We start from the raw sequence: 27,971 nt of genomic DNA on the forward strand, positions 1-27,971 counted from the left end.
CATCCCTTTACGATTTTATGAATAAATAGAATATTTATTACAGTGAAAGGCCAAATTGTATAAATCCTGTTTATTTGCATAAGAGGTTTATTTTCGGGGACCAGAGCTTTTCCTACTTACTGTGGTGTTTGTGTTCATTGTTATGTCTTCTGGCATTGAATCGACATGGGTATCGTGTCACGTGACATTTTTATGAATCATGTCTATCTTTGGATTGTAGACAAAGTTTTGATTCATTCTTTGCGCATCATGTACAAACTGAAGAATTTAAATAAAATGAAAGTATTTTATTTACACATTTTATTCAAGTGTATGTAATAGCCCATGTGGAAAATAAATAATGTCTTTATTGTGTTGATTTACATGTTTAAATTTCAAATACAGGTGTCTACGTTTAAATAACCTCTTGAAATCTGAAGAATATATGAAAAGGTATGCTGTTATACGTGTATTGACTTCAGATGTTTGAGCTGTATTTTTTTAATAAAGGAAATATATCCGTTTAATATTGATGAGTACATCGACTATATCATCTTAGTCATATGTTAATTAAACTTGGTAATCACATTCTTTTAAAAGTGGGGAAGAACTTCTAAACTTTTTAGTTTTTCTACATGTCCCCTCCAGCGGTGTAGGTGCGGGTGCAGGGGAACTGTTGGGACCAGGTTGGAGGTGGAGGATCACGCTGACAGTGGATAGTGGATCCAGGCGAACCCCCCGCCTTGTGCAACACACATCTTCTATTCTGCGGTAAAGATGGCGGCGTCAGAGGGGGCGCGCAGCGGCCGCACAACGGCAAAACGATTCTAACTAGCTTCAATTTGACCGAATATAGCCAACCGGGTGTCTTTTATTACTACTCGGATGCCACCCGGAGCAAGGAATTAGAGGCAGTCGCTGTCACACGCCGGGGTTGGGATTTTATTGTTAAAGGCAGGGTGGGTGGGTTTCACTGATAGCAGCTAACGTTAGCTAACGGGCTAGCTAGGCGAGCTAACACGGGCTAGTTTTACTTTAGCCCACTGAAAGAACGGCGGGGAAGGGATTGAGGAAGAGTATTCGGGCCAGGCCGCTCCAGCTTTGGGGGAATGTGAACCAGACGCGCGCAGGGGGGTTTGCTTGCTTCGTCCTCACGCCAAACTACCGGGATGGGACAGCAGGTTGGCCGAGTCGGTGAGGGTACATCGACCGGGCTCCAGCCACCACAGCCCCACGCGCCCCAACCACACCAAGGGAAGGGGAACCGGGGGAGCGGCGTCGGGAGGAGACCCCGGGAACCCGGCAGTAGCACCGGGACACCGCCAGGCAGGACAGCTCCAGTCAATGTGCCCGATCCAGGCATCAATATATTCACGCAGCATTCAGGTAAAGAGAAATAAGTAGCTGTCAACCTACAAGCGGAGATAAAATCTAATTTGGTTTTTTTTTCTTTTCTGCTGATTCGCTAATCGACTCCATGCTATTTGACAACGACGCGTTAGCGGAAATAGCCATGCCATCCAACATTAGCTTTCCATGCCTCATCCATTTTACTGTGTTAATTTCGCTATTGTTTGTGTATGCACACAGAAGTCAGTTATTTACTGAATAGTGGTAACAAGATTGCCGTGATTTCACACCAAGTCATTACTTTGTTGGGGCGTATGAATGTGATGCATGTCACCAAATGATCCGAAAAGAGGTGTACTGTTCCTAAAGAGAGGAAGAGTCTTCTGTGCTCGATTCAAGGGGTCATACCCAGAGGTTAACTTGTTTCCTCCAAGGCCCCTCTATGTGATACCCGGTTTGGAAACACTGATTCTTGCCTCCAGTGGTTGACTAACAATTCCACTCCATTAACTCACAATAGAAACCACCTCAGGCTCACATTACAGCACCTAGTGGGTTTCACATGCTCGCTTCTATCCTCTGTCTACTGTTACAACAGGCTCAGCAAGATGACTGCTCAGATTGATCTAATGGGAAACGTGTCAATTATTTAAGTGACCTTCTGTGATTATATGTTGACACCGAGGAAACATCAAGGTTTAAGGCTATTCCTTTCTTGTTATACTGTTTTTGTCATGTCTGTCCTCAAGATCAGATAATACATAAGGTAACTCATGATTTAAAAAAAAAAAAAAAAAAGGCAATGTGGGTTTGGGCCCCACAAAAAACAGAGGAGGTGCTACCCGTGTTTCAGCTTCAAAGCAGTGTATTCAAGTTGATATCTGCTTGCAGATCTTCAGTATCTTTCTCTTTTGAGTCATGGAGAGTCGGCGCGCCTTCTTCCTCAAAGCCCTCTCAGCTGGTTGCTTAATGAGACTTCTGGGGTTATAAGTAATGGAGGCTATAGCATATCCATTAGGTTTGCATGATCTCATATTCATTATAATGCATTTTATTCTCAAAGAGCTTCTCCTAATTGTTTGCTCACACATCTTGATTGAACACTCTGCTCTGAACGTAACCTCGGGCAAAAGTTTGATGTGTACATGCTGCTGTCTTAGTTTCTCATTCGTTTGTGCCCTTGAATGAATGTTTACGTCACACATGCCGCATATATGTAGAACTGCTGGCATAACTCGCCTAGTTTTTTCCACTGATGTCCCAGACCAAACGCCCTCCCATCACTGCAGTGAGCAAGGACACATGGAAGGTGCAACCTTTTGGGAATGGAAAGCATTTTTAGTTCCTGGCTCTCACATCTCAAAAGTAACAGTCCTCAGCTTGAAGTGCATACACAGACAGGCAGACCCACTAAGTGCAACACCGCTCACTGTCGGCACTGTTCTGTTTTCTCCAGTGTCGGGGCAGGAGTAGCCTTTTTATAGCATCCAGGATGCAGTCACACAGCCACTCTGCAGAGAGACTGCTACTCTTCAAAGCACACAATAATAGAACAAAGACTCTTAAGTGAGGAAGCTTGGAACTGTGCTCTGTCTTTCACTGAATATAAAACTGCCTCTTTGCTGGTAGTCTATTCATGCGATAATGATATAGCATTATCTTACATTTTAAAGGAAGCTCTTTTGATTATTAGGAAGTAATATCTCATTGTTTAGGCTAAAACAAAAGTGGTTGCTAGTTTGTAAATAGCATTAGCAAATCCAATATATTTGCACTTTAAAAGCTGAAATTTGTGTCACTGTTGCAGTTTTAGTATGACCAAAAGCCACAAAGCAACTTGTTGTTTTTGCATAATGTTTTGTGAGGTATGGAAGCTCCTTCAGTTCATATTGTTTATCATTATTTTGTGAGAAAACAAATACATTTTAAGTCAGTTATATAGTTTGAGATTGCTTATCTGTTCACTTGGACATCAAAGTTGAGATGCGTTTGATTGATCCTATGTGGGAAAATTCCGGTTCCATTGCAGCAAAATTAAATGTTAATATATTGTGTGAGTCAACCAAGTAGGTGAGGTTTTTCTTTTTTGCAAAATTACTCTTTGATGTACAGTAATGTGCAAAAAACTTGAGTCAGGCTTAATTTATTTATATTTTGTTTCCAAGCAGCCAGATGTTCTTGTCATTTATGGGTTTTTTTTTGTTTTTGTTTTAAGTGTTGTTGAGCAATAGTGCTCCAGGCCTTCTGAAGGTTTTTTCCTAAAGAACTTTTCTTTGGAAGTTGGCTGCCTTGTCACTCATATTCAGTACAGTCCTAAGAATTTAGAGAGAGAGGTTTTTGTTTGTAAAGCTGCTTAACACTGTGCTATGAGTCATTCAGGAATACGAGGTGCCTAACCCATAGGTACACATAAGAAATAACTTGTTCTTTAATAAAGAACCAATTTTAAATTGTATGTTTTGGCAGCCTGTTGTAAAAACAACCCCGTTTCTGTAGTTGAGTCTATGAAAAATGCCAATGATAAAACAGTTTGACAGACATAAAATTGCATTTTTGCACTGACAAGGTGATTCCTAAAGAACTGTTGGGATATCTTAACATGGTGTGGATGTGGTGGTCGGGGAGGGGGGGGGTTACAGTCAGTACTGCATGGTGTATCAAACCCCATCTAGAAAGCATCTGACTGGTAAGACCTTCATTATTTAGCATAACAGTGTACTCAAACACACTGCCAGTGCAATAAAAGCACACCTGGTTAGAAAAACACATTATCAGGAAACACTATCAGTCATGGATTGGCCTCCTCAGAGCGCAGACCACAACATTACTGAAGCATTGTGGGATCGTGTTTACAAAGAACTGAACAAAAGTGAGCCAGCATTCAAAGAATAGGTTTGAATATCCTTCAAGAAGCCAGCAAAACTATTCCTGAAAGCTGCTTAAAGTAATTACAGGAACACTTGCATAACAGACTTCAAGTTGTGTTGAAGAATAAAGGTGGTCATATGAAATACTGACTCTTAAGGTTGTTGGAACTGTATAAAATCTGTTTTTGACATATATCACATTTCCATGTATATTTGTAGGTTTCAATAAACCAGTGTATCCGCTTTGCCATTTTCATAGGATAATGTAAAAATGGCAGGTGTAAGATCTTTTGCACAGTACTGTAATGTTTATGTATGGCTTGCCAGTCGCACCAGCAGGACTCATGGCGGGTAGTAACATGGTGTGCTATCTCCTACAGCGTGGAGACCACAAGAGAGGGCATCTGAAAGTTTACTGAGTGACCTACACACCCCTATAGAAGTCTGATTAGCCTAGCAGCAGACACATTAGCCCAACAGCAAACATCTATACTGGATATACCCCAGAGGAATGTGTGTTTACCCTCAATTCCCAGATTGGAAGTTTGTTCTCCATCGCTTTGTTGTTGTACTCCAACACAACAGCCTCAGCATCAGTTCCAGTCGGTGCACGTCCACTAAGAGTGTCAGCAGTCATTGCACTCCTGAGATATGTATTTAAGTGTCGAACAGCTGAAGGAGCGCTTAGCACTGTTAGTGGATATGGGCAGATGTCATAAATGTAGGCCTCCATAGTTCAAGGTCCACAGCATAATGTTAGCAGTACTAACTATGCAGACTCTCAAAAAGTCCTAAATGTTTAGGATGTTTTCAGTATTCAAAAATGTCTAAAATGACACGTTTGGTGATTTCTCAGCTGCTTATTTGCTTGCTAACGCACAAAAAAAGGACAAAAACAAAAACTCCAACGATGCCAGGCCGGCAATTAAGCATCACAAAGTTTGACCAGGCAGTGACCCTGTATCCACTGACATTAACCCCAATTATCAGCTTTAATATGTATTTCCATCACAGCATTAGTGAGAGTATGCAGCCCAAAAAAACCAAAACATCGTAAACACAACCGTTTAAAAATCCTAAAATACAGATTTTTATTTTTTTAACTAATTGAAAAAAGTTTTTTAAATGTATGCATTACTGGTTACACATCTGTGGGATTATGGCTGTTGACACCACTGAAAGCTACAAGTTGCATTAATCCTGCTTCTACATAACAAACTTTATAACAGACTAGCATACTTCTTGGGTTTAATGATGCCTTCTTGAGATGTAATTGAAAGGTGCCAGTCTGAGGAATGCATGTTTGTCTGCTGAACTCATGCTTCTGTGTTGCTGCCTGTCTTTCTCGTGTCAGAGGGTATTACACGAGCACATGCTTTCTAGAGTTTTTATCAGTATGCCGCATTTGTCGTTTTAGGGTGACAAATGAGGCCGGGCCTGTTGGTGTAAATTGGCTGTCGATATGCTTGGCTCAAGGACTCTGTTTTCGCTCTGAGACATCTGTAAATTGCAGCTTTGGGCAGGCTTTCTCTTTAGTGAATTTAAAAAAAGGTGACTCTGCCCTTGTCCCCTGCTGAAGGTTTCCTCAGTTCAATTCTAATGTGGCATCATTGTCTACAAATAAAACCCTGGGAGAAAGACAAGCCGGCTTTAAAAACGCTCAGCTGAACGAGGAGCAGACTGCCTCTGTGCTGATGCAAAGAAAGCTGGTCAAACAGTCGCCTCTCTGGGTTATTGGTTCAGTTGCAGTATTGGTGAATCAGTGGCTGCAACATATTGATGGTCTCCCTCTTCAGCACTGTCAGGAGTTCAGAGATGTCATGTCTGCAGTGGGTTCATCTGATACACTGCAGTGAGGGGAGTGTCCTGTGCTCTTGTAGAAGAGCAAATGTGCTGATAAACTGTGAATAGAATTTCTGATTCAAGGTTGTGCTGCAGTTTGTCACCCTTCACAACACCTTTATATAAGATAACCTACATTTAAAGGTGTAAAGAAAACCCACACTCCTTCTGAAAGGTTTATAAATTCAACAAAATAACAGTCTGATCTATTTTTACTCTAAACAGATCAGAGAAACTGGGACAGATCAGTAGATTGGATTTTTTTTTCCTCTTAAACTGTAGTACTGATGACGCACATGGAGCCAGCTCTATCTACAATACAGTACTGGTAAATCTGCCCAGAGGAGATGTGAGATTTCTGGATCCAGGATTCAAGGACGTAAGCTGATTTGCATCACGGGTGAAATTAGATTAGAGGCAGATCTGCTTTTCTGTGGACTCTATGTGCTAAAACTCCCAACAACCAGGATAAGTCTTGCAGCAGCCAGTGAAGTATCCTGAGATGGCTGTTTCACACACCTCAGTGGCTATGGGGAGGATTTGAATTCCCTTTCTGAGATAATATCTTGGAGTAAAGATAATATGTTGATAAAAGAAGTCCTAATGACTCCCATTAACCACTAGGAGGAGCCATGACCACACCTCCTCTGGGTGAGAAATTTGGGTAAAACCGATGAGTCTGATTGTATTAAGTGCAATACAGTGGGTGCTGCACAGAAGCAAAGTCTTTCTGTGCAGATAATTTTAACACTGATAAATATGACTTATGCCTGAAGATTACATGCACCGTTGTGCACTCTCGAATGGTTGTGTGTTAAATAATTTATGTTGGTCTGTGCTCTCCTCATGCCAAAGCTGCTCTGTACTGCAAACGACTGAAACCTCTCGGTCAAGCAGACCGATAATTTGCTCCTAGCCCAAACTTCTGCTGAATCCTGGATGTGGAGACGGGCCTCGATCCCAAATCAGTCTAAGAAGAGTAAAATGTCTGTTAAATGTTAGTGCTTTGCGATGAACAAATGTTACCATGCAGGAAAGAATTCAGTTAACTGAGTGTCAGCTATGACATTTGATAAAACAGAAGAAATAACAAAGTAGAGATTGGGGGAAAAGGCAGCTCTTTTCTAAAGTCTTTGGTTTGCTCGCTCTTCAACTCCCAGTTGCAGCCTTAAGCCTTTGCATCTGCTACCAGTTGGTGTTGTAGTTCCCAAAACCGCAATCCTAGTTTTTATTCCTTGGCCTCAACTCTCTGTGGCTTTTATCATTAAAGGGTGAGGATTAATCAGAACAGCGAGTGATTGGCTGTGCAGATGGTAAAGTCATCTCCCTCATCTGTCAGCTTAAAAACACCAAATGTTTTAAACTTTGTAGGACGATCTAACCAAATTGTTGAAGTGGCTCCCAGTGAAATCAGTTTTCACTGTTAAACTGCAATGGTGTAGCACTGGATATGGCTTACGAGCCAAACCCCTTAAACGCTGATTCGCTTAGTCCTCTGCTGCTGGCATTATCATCGCTTCTTAGAATGAGCCCCCTACTGCTGGCATTATCGTTGCTGCTTATCTCCTCAGCTGCAGGCTGGAGACTTGGCTAGAAATACACACTTGCACATGCTTACTGTAAGCAGTTGCACACTTGTATTTATGTGCTCGTACACTCTTTCGTCCTTTCCATCCTTGCTAGTGAAGGTGTTATTGCGGATTATGAGGTGCGTCCTTCTCTTTAAGCGTAGTTGCCCACCAGCTGACCGGTCTGTGTGCCTCATGGCACTGCTGTGCTCCAATATCCTGTGTGATACATTTGATTACTCTTAGAGTTCAGAAGTGCAAGAGGTTTTGTAAACATTGCTCTCAGAGATTTGATCTGTTAAGGATTGTAGGCTTAATTTTACATAATTATACTGCAGTAAATAATGTTAAATAGATAATTAGATTATGTTTAAACCAAGTAGAGAAACAATCTAATCAAGCAGTAAGCTGACAGGGCATTTACATTAAATTTAAACGCTCTAGTGGGTCAGTTTTGCAGCCAGGGGCATTTCCACTATATTGTGAATATGCATATAATGTGATATCCCCCCCCCCTTTGGCTCCAGTTGTTTCTTTAAAATGACTCAGGGTAAAGCAGATTAAACCCACACCCTAGCACAGCTTAACCACACCATACACCGATTAGCCGTTCAGACATGAAGATTAGTCACCGGGTCCTTTTGTAAACACTCGCTGCAAAAACTGAAGACAAACACAGCGATGGTAGCGAGGAGAGTGTACCCTCAGGCTTTGGAAAGTTCTGTCCTGGTGGTCACACCTCTTTACCTGAAGGACGCTGTCAAAATAAACACCTTGGTCTGAAGTTTTGTTCATCTGCATATGTAAGAAATTAATATTTTAATCCCTGCAGTCTGAGGGATTATTTTGTGTAATAATATGTATTTATTTTAGTGTAATGAGCATCGATTGGTGATGACTGGTCAGTTTAGCATCATATGGCCCTCTTCTTCCCTGCTGTCACATTACAGTAGCAATTAGCACTGTTGCCAGCACACCTAGAGGGAAGCACTCATACTGGGGTGACTGTAGCTCAAGCGTGAGAGCAGGTCATCTACTGATCGGAAGGTTGGTGGTTCGATTCCTGGCTTCCCCTAGTCTGTATGCCAATTATCCTTGGGCAAGATACGGACCCCAAATTGCTCTCCGATGTGTGAATGTTAGCTAGAAAGCACTTAGAAAAATGTGCTTGTGCACAAGTGAATGCACAAGTTGTATAAAGTGCTTTGAGTGCTCAGAAGACTAGAAAACGCTATATAAGAACCAGTCCGTTTACCATTTACAACTCATTATTAACCCATAACGCGAGAGACTGGTCGAGGCATCAATTAAGGCTCCATTCCTGAATGATCCAACTTAGGCCTGTCCTGATGTTCCACTCCCTTATTGGTGTGTTTGATGTAGCCATGGCGCTCTACATGGGCATGTAATGGATGAATAGACGAGAGGCGCTTCCAACAGGGGCCTGTAAGTGCATGTGTTAGTGTTTACTCAGAGGGGTTTGCAACACCGTTGAGGGTGATGTAACTCTGCCGGTAATCACAAGAATGAGCTGTATGCATAAGAGCATAGATGCATCATGTATGTGATTGTTAGGCGTATATGTCAGCAATGGAGCCATAGCTGATGGACTGAGCGACTGTTTCAGCAAGCAGAAGCTCCATGTTTCCATTTTATCAAGTGCAAGGGCATTTCAGGGAATTCATTCCTGAGCCAACACACACACACACACACACACACACACACACACACACACACACACACACACACACGTGATATGTCATTAATGAGGCTATTGTCCTTTGTCTTGTCCACATGAACAGCAACTGATTCTCTCCTATTTCTGTGGATACTGTTGACTGTTCCACAAAGTACAGATGGATTTCTCAGTGTTGTTGATGTCTCAAAAACAGATTAATTTACTTACATAATGTTTGCCTTTTCTTTTATATTTTTTCAGTATTCAGATTTTTTTTTGGGGGGGGGGGGGGGGTTCAAACAGCACTTTTTAAGTAGTGTGTAATGTACTAAAGCATTAAATAAATTGTTTGCCATGTGGCCAAAAATACCAAGAAATTGCATAAAGCTCTAGGTATCTAAAGTAAAGCAAAGGCTCCTTGCTTTACACACTTGGTTATGACCTCAAAATTCATTTAACAGTGACTGTTTCCATATAATGTATGGCTCAATGGTGATTTAAATAGTTTTGTTACTGAAATACATGAATTTAAAAAAACGTATTCCATCAATTTCATTTGAAACCACTTCAAGTCTAAATTGTTATTTTATTCAAAACTATGTTACTTGAAGGATGTTTCTTTTAGGGCTGGGCGATATGGCCTAAAATCCATATCGCGGTATAATTTGAAGCATGTGCAGTAACGATATATATCGCGATATATTCTTTTTTTTCTGTATAACGTATTTTCCACACTATAAGGCACACTTAAAATCCTTTAATTGTCTCAAAAATCGAGAATGTGCTTGGCTGCAGAAATCTGTTAAAAATGTTTTAGTACAACTTTAGTAAGCTGCACTGCTTGATGGATTGTCAGAGCATTACGGCTGCCGTAGTGAGGAGCTTCGAGGAGTAATCTGGGTCCAAAACTCAGGTCCCAAATTCAAACGAACACCGAGAGGTAAAAATGGTCTAAATTCTTTAATCTTTAATAAAATCATCAGTGTTGCTGCTTTACCAGGTGTAACAATTAAGTTTAACATCCAGGCATCCATGAAAACAGAATTTATTAAATTTAACGGAGTTAGAAGTTAGCAGGAAGTTAGCTCGCTAGCTTCCACCTAAACATTTCATAGCATGTTCTGACTGAGATTTTTGAAACTAATTCAAACGTACAGCTCTGCTGCCACTTCCAACATAAATGAAGACAGAAAACTAAACAGCAGTGGCGTTTGCAGGGTTACTTGTGCTACGTGATTGCTAGCGACACAGCTATCTTAGCATAACATTAGCACAGTGAAGCTGGAGGATGAACGCCAACTTTTTTCCACTTGATAAAAGTTAACGTGAGGGATTCTGGTGGTCAGGCACAAATGCAATCGCATAGCAGGATGCTGTACACGGGGCAAACTTCAGTCAGGAGAACAACTGAGATCATTCATCCACAATACCAGGTTAGTCATTAATATACTGCAACAACATGGGAGTAGAGAGAGAATTCAACATTAATGAATCAATGTTACGGAAGTGGAGGAAGCGCAGTTTTTGGCTTTCCCCATATTTCAACAGTGCTTCATCTTTTTGCTATGACTGTCGCCCAGCATAATTAGCAGATGATAATGGTTGTAGCCGCTGCGATGCTTTCGACCAAAACAGGCGCAGCTTGATGACGTCATCGACATGCGATAGAGCGGCATAGTCAAAATCTCTATCGTTGGCCAAATTTATATCGTTTCTATCGTATATCGTTTCTATCGCCCACCCCTAGTTTCTTTATTACATACTGTAGCCAGTACACAGTGTGAGCAGTATTTCGTGTCCTTGGCTTCATGTTACAAATGTGCCAAGTAGTTGTTTTATCAGTTACTAATAGTTTCCTCAGGCATTTTCTTGTTTTGTCAGTTAGAAGTCCGAAACCAGAAGCAGACGATCTAAACCTAAATAACAAACCAATGTTTAAAATTGTGAACTCGTTTTTCATAGAGTTACTATAGAGTGAGACAAAGTACTGTAGACGTGCTTTCTGCTGTGTAGCAAGACCTTTAGGATAAGAGTGCTGGTAGGGCCCATGCCTTCCTCCTGCTGACTGTATATCCACTGGACAGTGATCTAGTCACACTGTACTAGGGAGCTGACATGTTTATTATCTGAGTTTCTCACCTGAATGGTAATGTCAATAAAAATTCAGCTTAGCGGTGCACATCTGAGACAATTCGAGTGTTCTAAATTTTGCTTAAAACTCGTACAATTAAACAGCATCAGACATGTTGTGGATTTCCTATTTGATCCAGATGTTTAAAAGTAGACATCGTAATGTGCTGTACAGAATGTAAAGCCACATGTCCAGGACATTTGTGAAAGGCTTTTTCTTGACTTCAAACTCTCCATGAATGTCTTAGAAAGTCTCCTCTAATTCTGAAAAACATCATAAACTCTTGCGAGATTTGAGGTTGAATTATGAAGAACTGGATAATCGTCATTGAATATGAAAGGATAATTGGTGGTGCCAGGTTATAGCATGCATTTCAGCCCCCAGGTCTGTCATTTCCAGGATTATGGAGTGAATACAGTGCAGGATCTGATCAGGCTTGTCAGGCTCACATAACGTCTTGTGTAAGCGGGTCTCATCCGCAGTATTGTATGAGGGTTTTGTTCACACTTCCGGCATTCAGCCAGCCGTTTATCATCACACCGTCGTCACTGTGTGCTTTGCAGAGTTATTCCTGGATGTCATGCTGCCATGTTTTGTTTTGCAGCAGCTGAAAATACCACCTGACCTCACTGGTCACGGGCTTAAGATACAATCAGCATTGTTTTTGATTAGGGTGTGCAGAAGATATTACTGTGTTGTTTACTACTCCCCACAAGGTGCTTGGCTGGTAAAGTGACCTCTTTATAGACACTTGTAGGCGCAAACATTCAAACAGCTGTTGAGGCATCCAGGGGAAGGGTGTCATCGCTGATATGTGAGTATGTGTGCTCCTGGTACAAGGGTCACCTCTGTCGCAGCTGTCTTGGGGGTGCAGGCTTGCTATACCCCACAGACACAAACACCCGCTCTCCAGCATTCAGCACAAAGCCATAGTTTCTTCAGTGCGCACATGTGTTGCACATCACAGCAGACGCACTCACTGAGGCACCCGGACGGGCACACGACGTACCCGCGCTGGCCAACTGCTCGCTCAGTCAAACATTTCAGCATACGAGGCCAAGAGCATTTTGCCTGACTGAAGTATTTCATCATTTAATGTGATCGGGTTGAGGCCTTGGAATAATTAGTGATGGAGTTTCTTTCTCTTGTAACTAGAATTGAGATTTCTCAGATTGAGACCTTTTGAGAAATGGCATTGTGTCCCTTTTTCATTTAGACATTCCTGGGAAGCGCAATCTGATACATAGATATGTAAGAGGAGCAGCTCTGACAGTTGGCTTAGCCTGACTACAGCAGTTGGAGCCATGATCGTTTATGCACATGCATCAGAAGAAAAGTGTGGGTCAATAGGACCTCTCCCCCCTAGAGGAACAAGACCGGCCATCTGCTGTTGGCCACAGGTCTCACACACTCCCCAAGCACACATACACGCACATATGGACACGTCCTTCCTCACTGCCATATACCCTGCCCTACCCCCAAACCTCTGTATATGCATGGCCCCCAACCACATGTCTTTTTTGCGCTCACTCTCTCTCTCTCTCTGCCGCTTTTTGCCGTCTTTCAGAGTGGGTTCAGGCTCCAAACATCAGTCATGGGTGTCTGTGTTCTCCAGATGGACTCTGGAAATCTTGACTCCCTTAGGCCACATCAAAGCTAGTGGGTAGATTTCAGCAGGAGGCTGGTATTCACTACGGTAATAACAGAAGTCGGGGTGGCTTAAGTCAAAGACTACATCGGTAAATAATTTGGCTGGAGATGCCTTTGTGTCTCTCTCTCGCTCTCCGATTGCTGTGTGTACAATCTTCGTACTCCACAGTGAAGGCGATGACTTGGAGAACTGTCCTGAGCTCCTCAGTCATTTTTTTGCCAGAGTAATGTGCTCCTCAGTCTCCATTGTCTGAGACACAGTTGGATGTTTTTTTAAAAACAGTTTGGAGTCACAGTGAATGAAGAGAAACTGCGTTTTTGTGGATACTGAGGCTTTTTGCCATCCAACCCAAAGCAGAAGATGTACTGGGAACTGTGGCTGAGTCAGGTCACAGCTAGTGCTGCGTTGCAGTGCATGCTGGTCCGGAACAAAGGTGGGCAAGTGTTGAATATAGATACTGGAAAGAACCGACAATATACAGCTGCATTGTTTGAGACAAGATTTCGGTTGTGTTTACAGCCTTTGCTATGAAAGCAGAGAGCTTTTCCCATGTAGACTGTGTACCTGCCAAATTATGAAGGCTAAGAAAGGGGGAAAAAAGATCATTTCTTGATGAATTTCTGCCAGCTTTGTGTGTCTGTGATTAAAACATAATTGCCACTCAGTGTTTTAAATTTGACTGGACTGCTCTGGTGGAAACGCAGCGTTTTAACATGGTTTAACTAGATAAAGCTTTTTCCTTAATCTCTCAGGCTTAATTAAAATATAGTTTTTCATCAGAACCTCGTCTACCAAAAGAATTGTGAACGTCTGGGCTGTCTGTGATTGTTCTCCCATTTGCTGGTTTTAGAGTTCAGTTTTACAGCCAATATCATGTTTTTTTTATTCTAGGTTTTGTGTTTGTAGCATGACAGCAGTTGTGTTTTTGTTAGTTTTGCAGACTGCTGATATTAGAAATAAAGAGCAAATCTGTTACTCGTAGGAATTTATCATTGTTGCATCAGACGCATCAGGCAAGAATTTAGATGGTCTCTTAAAAACTTGAGTCCCTTTTGTACTTCCTGTGTAATGAGGTTGACTGGGATCTTCCAGGAATCATGACGCTATGGTGATGATTGGACAGTAGATGGTGCGTGTTGTGTCATCTTGAACATAACCTGCATGTCTGTGGTCTCAGTGGCAGTGCTGTTGCATGGCAGGATGGTCTGTTTCAGTAAGTAGTTCAAAACGACCTCTAAGTGCCAACACCGAGTCGGTTCAAACGATGGTTTAACAGGACAGTCTGGTTTGACAGTCAAAGTGACTTTAGTGACGCTGATCCCAGAGGAGGAAATCTGCTATGAATCAGCTAGTTTCTTTGTTAAACATTTGCCTGTACATGTATGTGGTAGCGAGAGGTGACATCATGTGTTATATCACTTCCATTTATTCTGCTGCCATCATTTTGGGGTTTTGTATTGTTTTGTTTATAAACATAAATCAGTAGTGAAATCCTATACGTTTGGAAACTACAGCCTCCAGAATAAACTCATCTCACTCTGAATATGACTCAGAGTTTAGGGTTATTGCTTTCAGTTACAATCTGTGTATGTTTGAGAAAGCAATGCTTTTCTCACTAATTAAAATGTAAAATAACATTCTACAAGCATATTACATGGATTAGGCGTTGTTCTTATTTAACAAGCACATTGTATATGTTTAAAGATGAACTATACAATCGGGGGTTACTCGATCACTTTTGGCACACGACTTCCATCCTCTTTATGGCAAAAACATGCATGTAGCAGCTTCTCTGTTTGCATTCAGTTTCTTGTACTGATGTGACTTTTCTTTATCCTGCTTCCCTTCATTCCCAATCCTCTCCCACTCTTTAACCAGCTGTCCAGACATGCAGCAATGTTGGGAGCAGCTGTAGAGCATGTACGTGTTAGCTACATTTCTGTGTGTATGTCATTCAGCCCTTCTTTATGTGCTTTCCCCTCCCTTTGGTTTAATAGCTCCTCCTCTTTTTTTCCCTTCATAAATACAAATGCAAAGACACTCCCATCTCAGATTGTACCTGGCCCACAGCAGGCCTGTTTGTGTAGCTAGTGAGTTAAGGAGAGTTGGCCGAGTGAAGTGATGCTTCTGAGGTGCCTGCAAGCAAGCAGCAGTTTTGAAGATGAGTGGGATGCTTTGAGTGGCCATAAACTCCGCACAGGTTTCAGACTGGGGACTCGACCTCGAAAGACAGGTAGACGGGCAGCAGGATGGGGTCTTAGGATTATGGAAAAACCTTAGGATTTATGGGTCGCAATAAATGCTGCTGTGCTGCTTTTTGTGTTCAGTTTCTGTCAAAGAGGATTGTAAGCTGGCAAAATTCATTGAAGGTGTCAGCCAGCAGTGGAGTTGTGGTCTTGTTGTTCACCTGTGTGAATCAAATCTCTCTGATAATCATAGTAATGTGATGTCTTTTCTTTTGCTTGTCCTTTCTTACCAGAAGCTCTGACAGAGGCGGTGCGCTGGAGCTCCAAGGAGAACCTTCTGGGCGCGACCGAGAGCGACCCTAACCTCTTTGTTGCACTTTATGACTTTGTTGCTAGTGGAGACAACACACTCAGCATCACCAAAGGTAAACCCAAGTCTGAATTTGGAGGGGGGAAAACTGAATAACCTCTTTAGATGGTTCATACTTTCTTACTAACTCTCTCACTGCTACAACCTCTGGTTTCACAAAAACTTCATTCTTTCTGTGCATCATCGCTAAACATTGTTGTCTGGTTACAACTGAGCGCTTGAGCTTTTTTTCCACATCATTGATCATTATACCCACACCTTTCTAAACAGCACGTGTTGCAACAGAGCACAGGGATCAAGTTGGCACCACCTGGAAAGGTGTCGTCCAGTTATTCCAAAGGCATGTTCTGTGTCAACAGAGCTTATCTCATGACATCATCAATAACCTGATCCTCAGACACCCACACATGACCAGCTGAGGTTTTATGAGCTATAGTTTCCACACTGAATAATACCTGAAACACCAGTGATGCTCATGCTTTGCCATAATTACAAATATCTTATTCGCTCTGCCTCTTAATGCACACACTTTTAGTCCAGACCTCTTTTCTCTCATTCAGCAGCACTTAACCACTCATCCAGTTCTCCCCTGGGCAATAAGCTTAAAATATCCTCGTAATATTTTTCAGACATCCAGGCTTCTGTCACCATCCAGTCTAATGTGTTTAATGTGGCAGCGCGTTAATTATCCATCGTTTTAAGACTTCCATGGCAGCTGCCTGGGATGGAAATGATGTTTAGACCCTGACTCATGGAGTAAATCTGAGATTCCTGCCCACATGCATGCACATGTGCGCTCCCAGGCTCCACTTCTCTCTTGCTGTCTGTCCCACTCTTTGCTCTGTTGCATGGAAAACACCCAGCGGGCCTTTAATGTTGTGTTAATATGAAATCGGCTTGACTGTAATAATAACAGGTGGACGAGCGCAGCAGGCGGACGCCGGTCACAGAAGGGGTCTTAACAGGCCATGTCTGGGGCTAATCATTGTCTCTTCTCTGTGCCAGACCTGACTAGGCTAGGCCAGACCAAAGCCCTGCTTCAGGCACATGTGGCTCCCAGTGTGATGCAGCAAGACAGTCAGTGTTTCCACTCCCACAAAACCTAGGGGCACACAAGGCAGACACAGAGGAGACCAGTGGATTAGTGGGCTGGATATGGATAACCATCTTTGTTTAATGTAGTTCTCCTGATTGCTAGTACACTGTTTAGTTTTATGAGCTAGCCCTGTAGCACTGGTTAGTTGAATGTTATATGGCTCTAACACTGCAGCTATTTTAGTTAAGTGTTTATTGGACTGCAGTGCTTAATATGAGCAGCCTATTACAGAATCATTGTATCTGCTATTTCTCAAAGTTTAAACTAACTAATGATAGCCCAACACTATGTTCAATCAACTTTAAGCCTGTGTTTAAAAAATGACCGCAGCAGTGCAGGAGGCATCAGGGTCGTCTTGCAGTAATGTTCCTGTTTTGCCAAAGCAAAGAGTCAGAACAGTCTGTGTGTTTCTATCCTGCAAGCTGTGATAGAAGATAAGCTTTGCAAAATCTTGTTTGTGAGTTTTATAAACTTCTGTCCACTTTCATCTGCTTCTCCATTCGACCTCCTGCTTCCAATTTTATTGCACCAGCAAAGCCCCTCGCTTTATTTTAATGCCCCCTACAGACCAACACAGTCCATCATGACGAAAGATGCTGAAAGGTTAATGGATTAGTGAGTAAACTTGGCGTTTTAGTGGAGGGTGAGTGTAAAAGATGGATAGCCTTAATATCCTCTTCCTTTTATTTTCTTCTACAATCACACCTAACCTACATCTACCCTCGTTTTTTTCCACACTAAGCTATTTTCTTTTCCTAAACCTGTGTCCCACTGGCAAGTCTGATCACCGCTCCTTTCAGTGTTTTCTTGTGCCTCCCTGTTAAAGTATCCAGCACATCAGCCTCTCCGCTCCCTCTCTCGCGCTGACGTCAGAGGCAGACAGAGACAACACACCAAGTCAGTACAGGCCTAGTTTTGCCTGGCCCTCTGTGACAGATATGATGTGCACCCAACCCTTTTATTGTTCCATCGCTTTTGATGTAATTTCACTGAGGGGCGAGTCATGCCCATGAAACCTCTTCTTTCTGTTTGACCTGTTATCCAAGTCTTACAGGAATGTAGTGACTATTTGAACTAGTTGTCTTTCATGTTGTGTAACAAAACAGACAACAAATCAATTAAAACAGGATTGTCTAGATACCGATAAGCTGACTACTCCTTCGTTATAATCGGCACCTTTTAATATGTTTGCACAACCCACTCCTTCTGTGTTCAGGTGAGAAGCTGCGTGTGCTGGGCTACAACCAGAATGGAGAGTGGAGTGAAGTGAGGTCTAAAAACGGTCAGGGATGGGTTCCCTCCAACTACATCACACCGGTCAACAGCCTGGAGAAGCATAGCTGGTACCACGGGCCCGTTTCCCGCAGCGCTGCAGAGTATCTGCTCTCATCACTTATCAATGGCAGTTTTCTGGTGCGAGAAAGCGAGAGCAGCCCCGGACAGCTGTCCATATCTCTGCGCTATGAGGGCAGAGTGTACCACTACCGGATCAACACAGCCACGGATGGAAAGGTAGAAGGATTGGGTTTAAATTATTAAACGGGCTCACTAGAGTGATGTTTTCTGGACAGACTCGGTCTGTTCATAATCTTGACCTTTTTCTTTCTTTTTCATCCTTATCCACCTTCATGCTTCCTCCCCATCAGGTGTACGTAACATCCGAAAGCCGCTTCGCCACTCTGGCCGAGCTGGTCCATCACCACTCCACTGTACCTGATGGTCTGGTCACCACGCTGCACTACCCTGCACCCAAATGTAACAAGCCTACAGTGTACGGTGTGTCACCCATCCATGATAAGTGGGAGATGGAGCGCACAGACATCACCATGAAGCACAAGCTGGGAGGAGGCCAGTATGGGGAGGTGTATGTCGGAGTGTGGAAAAAGTACAACCTCACTGTGGCTGTCAAAACACTAAAGGTGCGTAGAGTTATTTCTACATGTTGACTATTTGTTTATCTGAGATTGCAGCTCTAAAGTGTCACATTTTCATATTTGCAGCTGTGAATTATAGGGCATGACCCAAAAATGATCACAGACCACCACCTGCAGGTGGACAGTGGTATTACATGTGATTAAGCCTATTGTTGCTGCACCATTTCCCATTTCTGTCCAGACCACTGATTTTAACAAAAATGTTTTCTTTTGTTTCTATTTGTGCAATGACAGGAAGACACCATGGAAGTAGAGGAGTTTTTGAAAGAGGCAGCAGTGATGAAAGAGGTTAAACACCCAAACCTCGTTCAGCTGCTGGGTCAGTATTTATGAATGCTGCTAAACCTTTTTTTTTCATTTTGAGGATAACTTTTGATTTTCCGTAATTTTCACGTTTCCTTCAGTATTTATTTTAAACCAGTCTGTCCCCCACAGGTGTGTGTACGTTAGAGCCTCCTTTCTACATTGTGACCGAGTATATGCCACATGGCAACCTACTGGACTACTTGAGAGAGTGTGAACGCGATGAGGTGAATGCTGTTGCGCTGCTATACATGGCAACGCAGATCTCCTCTGCCATGGAGTATCTGGAGAAAAAGAACTTTATACACAGGTAGTGTGTGTGTGTGTGTGTGTGTGTTTATGCTGCTTCTTTTACGTGTATAATATTTCACTTGTCTTTTTCTAAATGTCCAATTTTGTTGTTTTCTTTACCTCTCAGGGATCTCGCAGCAAGGAACTGCCTGGTCGGTGAGAATCATGTCGTGAAGGTTGCAGATTTCGGCCTGAGCCGGTTGATGACCGGTGACACCTACACCGCCCACGCTGGGGCCAAGTTCCCCATCAAATGGACCGCACCGGAGAGCCTTGCCTACAACACCTTCTCCATCAAGTCTGATGTCTGGGGTGAGCAGTGCAGCTTTTCCAGCATCGTTTTGCCGTCTTGAATTAATTTTCAGTGTGCTCATCTTTGATCCTCTGAACTCGTTTCTCCGACAGCTTTTGGAGTGCTACTTTGGGAAATTGCCACTTATGGCATGTCTCCCTACCCGGGTATCGATTTGTCTCAGGTCTACGATCTCTTGGAGAAAGGCTATCGCATGGAGCAACCTGAGGGATGCCCGCCCAAAGTTTATGAGCTGATGAGGGCATGTGAGTGCATGTTTTTTTTACCTGACTGTTGCTGCTCCACATTTCAGAGACACGCAGGGAGTGCTCGTCTGTACATGTTTGAATGAAGTGAAACAGCAATTATGTGTAAATTTGCATAACGTCTTTCAAGAAATACAAAAGAGTATAAATAAACCAAAGAAACAAAGATTGACGGCTTGATAACCGATTTGAAGTCGAATGCTATTGTCTCATTGCTTTCATGTATAAAACCTTTCTCGTCTTTGTGTTTGTGTCATGCTGTCAGGCTGGCAGTGGAGCCCGTTGGATCGACCTTCGTTTGCAGAGATCCACCAAGCCTTCGAAACGATGTTTCACGGCTCGAGCATTTCTGAAGGTACAGGAACGTGCAGCTTATGACATGTAGCCTCTAAACCTTCACTGTGACTCTGAAATACATGCACTGACTTGGCTGATCATGCAAACTGGGTCTTATTTAGCCTACTGACCTTTAGTAACACAGCTTCAGGTAATTCAGTTAAATATGTGAGAGTAGAGAAAGAACAAGTGAACATGTGCAAACAGGAGTTTAACAAACTGGAATCTTCTGTTCACTCTCCTATATTCAGGTTTAATTGGTCAGTAAACGAGCAGCGTGTACTTTGCTGGATTAGAGTAGTAAATGCCTCTCAGCTGAATGCTTTTCTTCTTTGCACATTGCAGAGGTGGCAGAGGAGCTCTGTAAGACAGCATCCTCTGATCACAGCGGGCCGCTGCAGTCTTTCAGTCATGATATGCCCCTGTTGCCTTCCAAATCTCGCCCACTCCACAAGCACACAGAAAACAAGGAAAACATCGAGGGTGGACTGGATGGCCGCACCGACCACTGCACGCACGGTCACTCAGGTACAGCCAGCCGTGCCCATGTCACTACCAACCAGTCGGGTGCCTCACTTTATGATTCTGCAGGTACGTCGGAGGACACTGATTCAGAGAGTCAGCTGCAGCGACGTCTGGCCCGCCGCCTCAAAAGAATGGCCGTCATTTTCCCCGACAGCTGATCGATCACCATCTGACATCTGTCATTCATTTGGCCGACCAGCAGCAAAAGCCTGCATGCATTCATTGGTCAGCATATTTATGTCTAACTGCCTGATCAATTTTTCATAAGCACTTTTTAAGTATGTTTTTGTTTTGTTTGTTTTTTTGATCACCCATGAAGCTTGCACACACTAAATAAGCATAAAACCCCACAAACGAGTAAATATTCAACAATGAAATAATAAAAGGAATACAGAATGAGTGCGCTCTGTGCACGGGGGTTAAAATGACGTTCTCGTCTCTCACGATCACAGAACATCTCGTTTTTAGTCTGTTATCCTCAGACTGTTGTCCTGCCTGAGATTTAACAGCATTACAGCCTCACTCTGCAAGTTTCCTGTACAGCTGTATTTTTTAATTGCATTAAAATCGAATGTTTTCAGCATCCTCAAGTAAAAAGACACCAGCACTCAAACTCCTCTAATACAATAACCTGTCTTTATGTTCAAATAAATAATTGCATCTTCACTGTGACACAGTCATCATCTGATTAACATAAGCTTTTGTTTATTTTCTCTCCTGGTCTATTTGTGCCATTAATATTATTCCTCCAATTAATACTTGATGATACATCAATACTTCACTGTTCACTCACTAATATTAAATGTACATAACGTTGTATCTTATTTTAAGTTATTACTTATTTATTTGCTTTGTGTTGGGTTTTTGTGTGTTTGTCTCGTGTGTAAAATGGTTTGTCAACCCTTCGCCTGCGTGTACCTTTCTTCACCTCCTTATGTGACTGTCAGTTTTGTCTGGACGTGGTCGTACTTCACTAAAACAAGGTGTCAATAAATATTTTGGTTCACTGAAATAAAAATCATTTCCATGTGCTGGGGGGAGGGCGTTGATGCCTCTGTTTACCTGTGTCTGTTAACTAATACAGGAACTAAGTGGAGCAACCACAGGAAGTTAAGTGTAAATGAACTGAAAGAAAACCAAATATGCTTCTATGATAAGTCTTTAGGGCTTTGGTCCAAGAACTTGTGTATTCACCAATAAAGAAAGAAGTGTCAATGAGTTTTTGTTGCACAATAAACAGCAAAACTAAAGTCCACTAAAACCCCATTTTGGTTCGTCACTGGTATCGTGAAAGTGCCCATAAGGAAATAATCAGTGCACAAACATTGAATGAACATCTTGAATCTCAGCATTTCCTCTTTCTGTTTTATTTTTAAATGTATATGATGTTCCTAAAGATAAGGAACTGTGTGTCTGAGGTTTATTGCTTTCCTATCTGCTGCTTCACATCACAGGTTTTCTAAATGTAATGAAAAAGCGTTTGCAGCTTCCTCTTTCATTCGTTTCACTTCATCTGCTTGTTTGGTGAAGCTGCCCGGCGTTCTGTGCCGATTTAAAGGTCAGCAGAAGTGTAACACAATTGCAGCTTCCTCTTTGAGCGTAGTGACACAGCAGCTTTCCATGTTGGAGAAGTTGTGCAGTTTCTGTTGTTCAGTCCCTGAAGTGTGTTCATTATCTTTTGAAACAGCAGCTTGTGAATCGTTGAATTACTGTGTGCTTTTCCTTGACTGGCACGGGCTCAAAGACAAGTCTGTTCACCTTCTTCGAATGCTTTTTCTCAGATTGTGAATCCCAAAGGCGGAGATACAGGATACAGCAGCATCAGCTGCCTGACATGAGTGACATTGATGTATAGATGAGCGAGCCAAAAAGCAGTTATTCATTATGTCTCTTTTAAGCTATTAAGCAAGCTTTTAACAGATGTTTGTGCTCCTGCTGAGTTCAGTCGGTCTGTTGTATGATTGTGATTCCTCCTCTTCCTCTTTTCTTTCCAGGTTGGGCGTCATCTTTGCTCGGAGGGGACGGCCGATCAGGCACCTCCCCAGCCCTCCCCAGAAAGCAACAGTCAAGAGATAAATCTCCCAGCAGCCTTTTAGAGGATGCACAGGATGTGGGCACATTTACACGAGACCGCAAGACTGGCTTCTTTAGCTCATTTATCAAAAAGAAATCTTCCTCGTCACAGTCTTCTCAGCACCAACAGAACCTTCCGATGCCACCCAAGAGAAGCAGTTCCTTCCGGGAGATGGAGACACAACCTCACAAAAAGTACGAGCCTACACCCGATTTCAGTGCTCCTCCTCCCCTGCCCCAGTCAGACAGTTTAGGGGGCTTCTCTGCGTCTCCTTCCCACTCACATGGGGAACCTATCCAGGCACAGTCTCGCTGCTGCGGGGCAGCTTTTGGACAGAAACCCTCTGGGGGAGGCTTTGGTTCACAGGTGACAAGTGGTAGCAGTTGGAGTGGGCTGGCTGGCTTTTTTACCCCTAGACTCATTAAAAAGACCCTGGGGCTACGGACAGGAAAGACATGCTCCGCAGACGAGGGTGGAAATATAGTTGGTGGGCCTAAACCTTTCCCTAGGTCCAATTCTACCTCCTCAATGTCAGCTGGGCTGCCTGATTTGGAGCGCATGGCTCTGACGTTACCCAGGAACCGCAGTGCTAAACCGCCTCTGGAGAGGACTGCCTCAACAACCTCTCAGCCAGAGAACGGGGCTGCACGACCGTCAGAAACTCTGCTGAGGAGGATGGATGAGGGGACTGCACAGATCAGGGAAAGGCCCAAAGCCAAGCTACTACCCCGGGGCACTACTGTAGGGGTGAGGGCACCGGGGGTCGGGGGGGAAGTTGGGGATTCGGACAGCCTGTCCCGAGTCAGGGAGGGTAGAGAGGAGAGTGGAGGACTGGACAGGCAGCAGAGTTGGACATCTCCCTCCAAGTGCTCGGGCTTGAGCATGTCATCAGCTGCAGCAGGTGGGCCGACTCACAACCACAAAGTCCCAGTGCTGATCTCTCCCACACTGAAGCACAGCCCAGGTGACGTGCACCTGGTCGGGCTAGACTCTCAGGGGAACCGCTTTAAACTGCTGTCTGAGCACCAAGCAGACCGAGACAAGCCACGCCTCGTCAAACCCAAGTGTGCGCCGCCGCCTCCCCCTACTCTGCGCAGTCTGCAACACTCCTACAGCGGCGACGGAGAAGAGCAAGTCGGAGGAATGCCCGTGGAAGTAAATGGGGACACATTAAAAGGTCAAAGGTCAGGGCGAATGTCAGGAGGAATGATGACAGGCAGACCATCAGTGCCACCACCGCAAGTGCCTCCAGCTTCTTCCTTTTCTTCTTCTTGCTCTGCCACCACAAACACAACGCCCACTAAAATGGCCAATGGGGCGACCACCACTGCCCCCTCGCACACAGCACTGTCTGCTGGTTCCAAAGTGGCACTGCGGCGAACTAGGCAGCAAGTGGAGAGGGCGCCCTTGGAGCGGGTTAGCCGCGAGGCCTTGCTGGACTGCGCGGAATGCCTGAGCAGCGCACTCCACGCCAGCTCCGAAAGCCCCTCCAGCAGCCAGGTTCTGGACGCTGGCCATCAGCTGCTAGACTACTGCTCAGGTTATGTGGACTGCATCCCTCAGATGAGGAACAAGTTTGCCTTTCGAGAGGCAGTGGGGAAGCTGGAGCTCAGCCTGCAAGAACTGAGAGCCTCGTCGTCAGGAGGTGGGGGGTTGGGTGGCGTGGGGTCCAACACTGTACTGGATAACCTACACGGCTGTATTAAAGAGATTAGTGACGTAGTGCAGAGGTAGCCACCGTGACGCCACAAATCTTCACCTCTAACTACCCAACAGGTCGCTTTGATTCCTTTTTTATGTTTCAGGTTCTGTTGACAGCTTTCTGGGGACGGATCGAGACGCACCTCTGCTGTACCTCACACTATCACTACAAGAAATAACTTTTTTTTTTTAATTGTTTACAAATCAGTTTGATAAAATGCCAGTGTGGACACTAATTTTCCTCTAACCTGTACATATTGAGAAATAATATACCAAACTAAATTCAAGTCGCACCATAAAACGTTTCACCACAACTTTTTACGTGGCCTTGATGTAAAGGCGTCCTTGCTGCCTGAATGTCGAGTGTATCAGCTGTGTGTAGCCAGCCGACAGAGTAGGTAAAGCTCACTCTGCTTCCCCTCAATTTAAACTCAAGAATTGTTTTACAAATATGTAAGTGTACCGTTTTCCTCTGTGTCTGGAGAACCAAGTGATCGTGAGCCATTTCGGAAATTACATTCATGTGAACTCCTTCGAGGTACGAGGGGTGGTGGGGGGTGTTCTCATAGGCCAGTTGGACAAGTGTAAAAAGGTTATAAATAACACCCACACCTGCTTTGTCCCTTGTGTGGGGTTAAAGTCTGGTTGCTTTTGTTTTGTTTTTTTCAATAGTAACCGTGAAATTTCGTCATGTCCACCTAATCATAATAAAAGTTTTAGCGATTGCCTACAAAAGTAAACGTGTGCATTTCACAGATATTCCCCACAGCACTGACACATAATGAACGAACACAGAATTTGTCTTTGCTTCTGTGACTGATGTCCACACCTTAACGTAGTGCCACAAGAATGGGGAATCTCCCCAGCCCCTTAAAGCATTTCATTATTCGTGTCCAGTTATCCTCGCACGCTGCTTCGTTGTTTTGCACGATGGAGCTGAAACACGTGGAGTGAGGAAAGATAGAGCACAGGGTAGCACACGAGCAGGTGAACTGGGACAGTGTTTTTATAAGTGTCCTTGCGAGTGTGGACAGTGCTGGATTCCCTGTAGCCTAGTCATGGCCTCAGTGCCTCATTCTTCAGTGTAAGAACGCTGCGAAATGCAGAGACCTACTTCACACTAATCACACAGTACTGATCTCTCAACTAACTGCAGTATGTCTTCAGCACATGAGCAATTTGTACATTATTTGGTTCACAGAAAAATGCTTTTTAGAATGTCTATGTATGAACTTGAATTTTAAATTATTGTTGTTTGGGGTTTTTTTAAAGCACAGACCTATTTTAAAAGAAAAGCTATGTAAATATTTGACTTCTTTCATATCCAACAATCAAAAGATTTATCTGTGGTCACAGCATAAAAAACAATGTTTCTGACTGAAGAGATGTATTTCAAGGCCCATCCACCCAGATCTGATTATCTGCTTTATGAATGTATTCTTCTGTTCTCAACCTGGTTCAACTGCGTGTCTCTTTAATCCCTTAAGGTGCCATATTCTTTTTTCCATTTAACTTACTGGCCCATACTTTGTTTCGATCACACTAAATAAGCCCAGAGATATCTGCTCTGTTTTTTGAGCACAAGCAGAATTGTGTACAGCACATACACAACTTGTATTATTTTCCTTTTTATTTGTTTCCTTTCTTTGGTTCTCATATTTATGTACACTGGATACAGCCTCGATCTCATTGGTTCATTGACACATGCTCTGTACATGTAAAATTGTAAACACTGCTGCAAGTCCGTAACACTTTTAATGCCTTTCAATGGCATGTCTTTTTTTTTTTGTGGTGCATTTCATCCTTTAATTTTTCTTCTTCTTGTGCGTCAGTAAAATTGCCCTTTTTTGCCAAACAGGTTGCTTTTAGACGAGCTGATTTTTGTGCATTTAAAATAACATGAAATGAAAAATGCCACCTTTCTTCACAATTCTTGGTGCCTTTTTGTGAAACAATTTGTCCACTGCGAGGACTCACAGAATGTTCAAGTCCCTCATTAAAACTCATGCGTATGTTTCGATTTCAATGACATCGTTATAATCCTGTCACTGCACTGCCGGTTTCTGTCATTTGGAGGTTAACGGCCCGATGCCAACATGTGCTGTTTGGCCATATTGGATATTTGCCAGTTGGTGTCAGCATTTGTAATAAATGCATTAAAATTTAGAAGAGATGTGAGAAACACCCTTCAACCACGTTATGAATGTTGATATTCTATATCTTGTCCACCAGAGGGTGCTCTGCGAATTTCATGTTGGCAACACAGCATAAATAAATACATGAACAGATTACCCCAATAAATGCTAAGGAAATATTTTTAGTTCTGTGTGTCTGAAAGAAAGAATATTGGATCAACAATTGTATCAGTCGGACTCTATTTGGAAAATCTGTAACTAATGGGGTTTATTTGTGGCTGTTAGCGCTGTTAGCGCTGTTAGCGCTGTTAGTCCGGTCACACAAATCTGCCTGATCTGATCACACTTCAGTCTAAAACCTTTAGAACTGACTAGCACCAGATTGGCCTTAGTTCCTCTTTACTTTGTGTGATACGCCTTTTTAGATGGTGAAAGAAAAAATCCTGAAATCACGCATTTCTTTTCCAAACAGTTTTATTTATTTTATTTTTTAAGGATTCAATTGTTGATTGTCAGCGAACTGATTTCGTACCAACTCACAAGCCTGATCTCAAGACCAATGCTGTTTAATATTTAAGCCTGACCACAACATTTTTGCTCATCCTCAGTCCTTTACATTGACTTTATTTATGTTTTTTGACTGCATTGATCCTGTAGATCTGTTTATTTTGTCTTCTCATGTCTCCCTGTTGTGGAGTACAGCTCTGGAGAACGTGCGTACGTATCAATATACCAAAGGCCGCGTCTTCAGTTGTATGAGTGCAATGTAAAATCAACACACAGACACACCGTAATGAAATATGTGAAACTAAACAGGGATGAAAAATGGCAGATGTTAACATTAACTTTTTTATTGTACAAAATATATATTTTGTGTTTTGTTTTTTTATTTAAAGCTCACATTATATTACTGTGAAGTTTTGCTTATCAGTGTTAAGCCTATTGTAAATAATAAAGATATTGATGAATATTGTTTGGTTTGTGGTTTATTTGCAGTGAATTTCAAGTGGAACAGACGATGTTAGCCAAGTGTTGCTAATATGAGGGCCATTTGTTATTTGGGGTTTTCTCTTTTTTATCTTAGGGTCTATACCTTACAACACAAAGCGCCTCGAGAGAACTCTTGTTGTGATTTGGCACTACATAAATAAAACTGACTTGATTTGAATTAAATCTTTCTGTGTAAAATATGCTGCTCAAAAGCTTAAGGAACACTTAAAATTACACATTGGATACAGATCAATAAAATATTCAAGTTGAAAATCTTTACTGTCAAGCAGCAGGCCCTGTCTCTATCAACTCTCTTGTACACCGTCCTTTGGTTTGGATGGCTGACTCCAGGTGTATAAACTCATCGAGCTTCACTACCTCTACTCTTTCCATGTTTATCGTTCAG

The 27,971-nt window shown here is 42.9% G+C and overlaps 1 protein-coding gene across 5 annotated transcripts; it reads left to right on the plus strand.

Annotated features, from left to right (window-relative positions):
• The first annotated feature begins 599 nt into the window (after positions 1-599).
• Positions 600-27,548, plus strand: abl2 (c-abl oncogene 2, non-receptor tyrosine kinase). 5 transcript variants are annotated; one of them, XM_026157920.1, is made up of 11 exons: positions 600-1,365; positions 15,546-15,677; positions 17,935-18,230; positions 18,365-18,637; positions 18,887-18,971; positions 19,088-19,265; positions 19,374-19,558; positions 19,652-19,804; positions 20,070-20,159; positions 20,486-20,668; positions 22,660-27,548. In XM_026157920.1, the coding sequence occupies exons 1-11, from the start codon at positions 1,149-1,151 to the stop codon at positions 24,471-24,473; spliced, it is 3,606 nt and encodes a 1,201-aa protein (XP_026013705.1). In that variant the 5' UTR covers positions 600-1,148; the 3' UTR covers positions 24,474-27,548. The 5 variants fall into 5 exon arrangements, with proteins under 5 accessions (XP_026013705.1, XP_026013706.1, XP_026013710.1 ...); XM_026157921.1 differs by having other exon boundaries at positions 15,549-15,677; XM_026157925.1 differs by lacking the exon at positions 22,660-27,548 and adding an exon at positions 20,732-21,883 and having other exon boundaries at positions 603-1,365.
• The last annotated feature ends 423 nt before the right edge of the window (positions 27,549-27,971 follow it).

This window comes from Astatotilapia calliptera, chromosome 23, assembly GCF_900246225.1.
Source record: "Astatotilapia calliptera chromosome 23, fAstCal1.2, whole genome shotgun sequence".
NCBI classification, from domain to species: Eukaryota; Metazoa; Chordata; class Actinopteri; order Cichliformes; family Cichlidae; genus Astatotilapia; species Astatotilapia calliptera.

Excerpts from the sequence above, each read along its gene's own strand:
- abl2 (XM_026157920.1), top strand. The coding sequence starts at position 1,149 with ATGGGACAGCAGGTTGGCCGAGTCGGTGAGGGTACATCGACCGGGCTC. Across the intron at positions 19,266-19,373 it reads AAAAAGAACTTTATACACAG|GGATCTCGCAGCAAGGAACT; the intron begins GTAGTGTGTGTG and ends TTTACCTCTCAG. Across the intron at positions 19,805-20,069 it reads TTATGAGCTGATGAGGGCAT|GCTGGCAGTGGAGCCCGTTG; the intron begins GTGAGTGCATGT and ends TCATGCTGTCAG.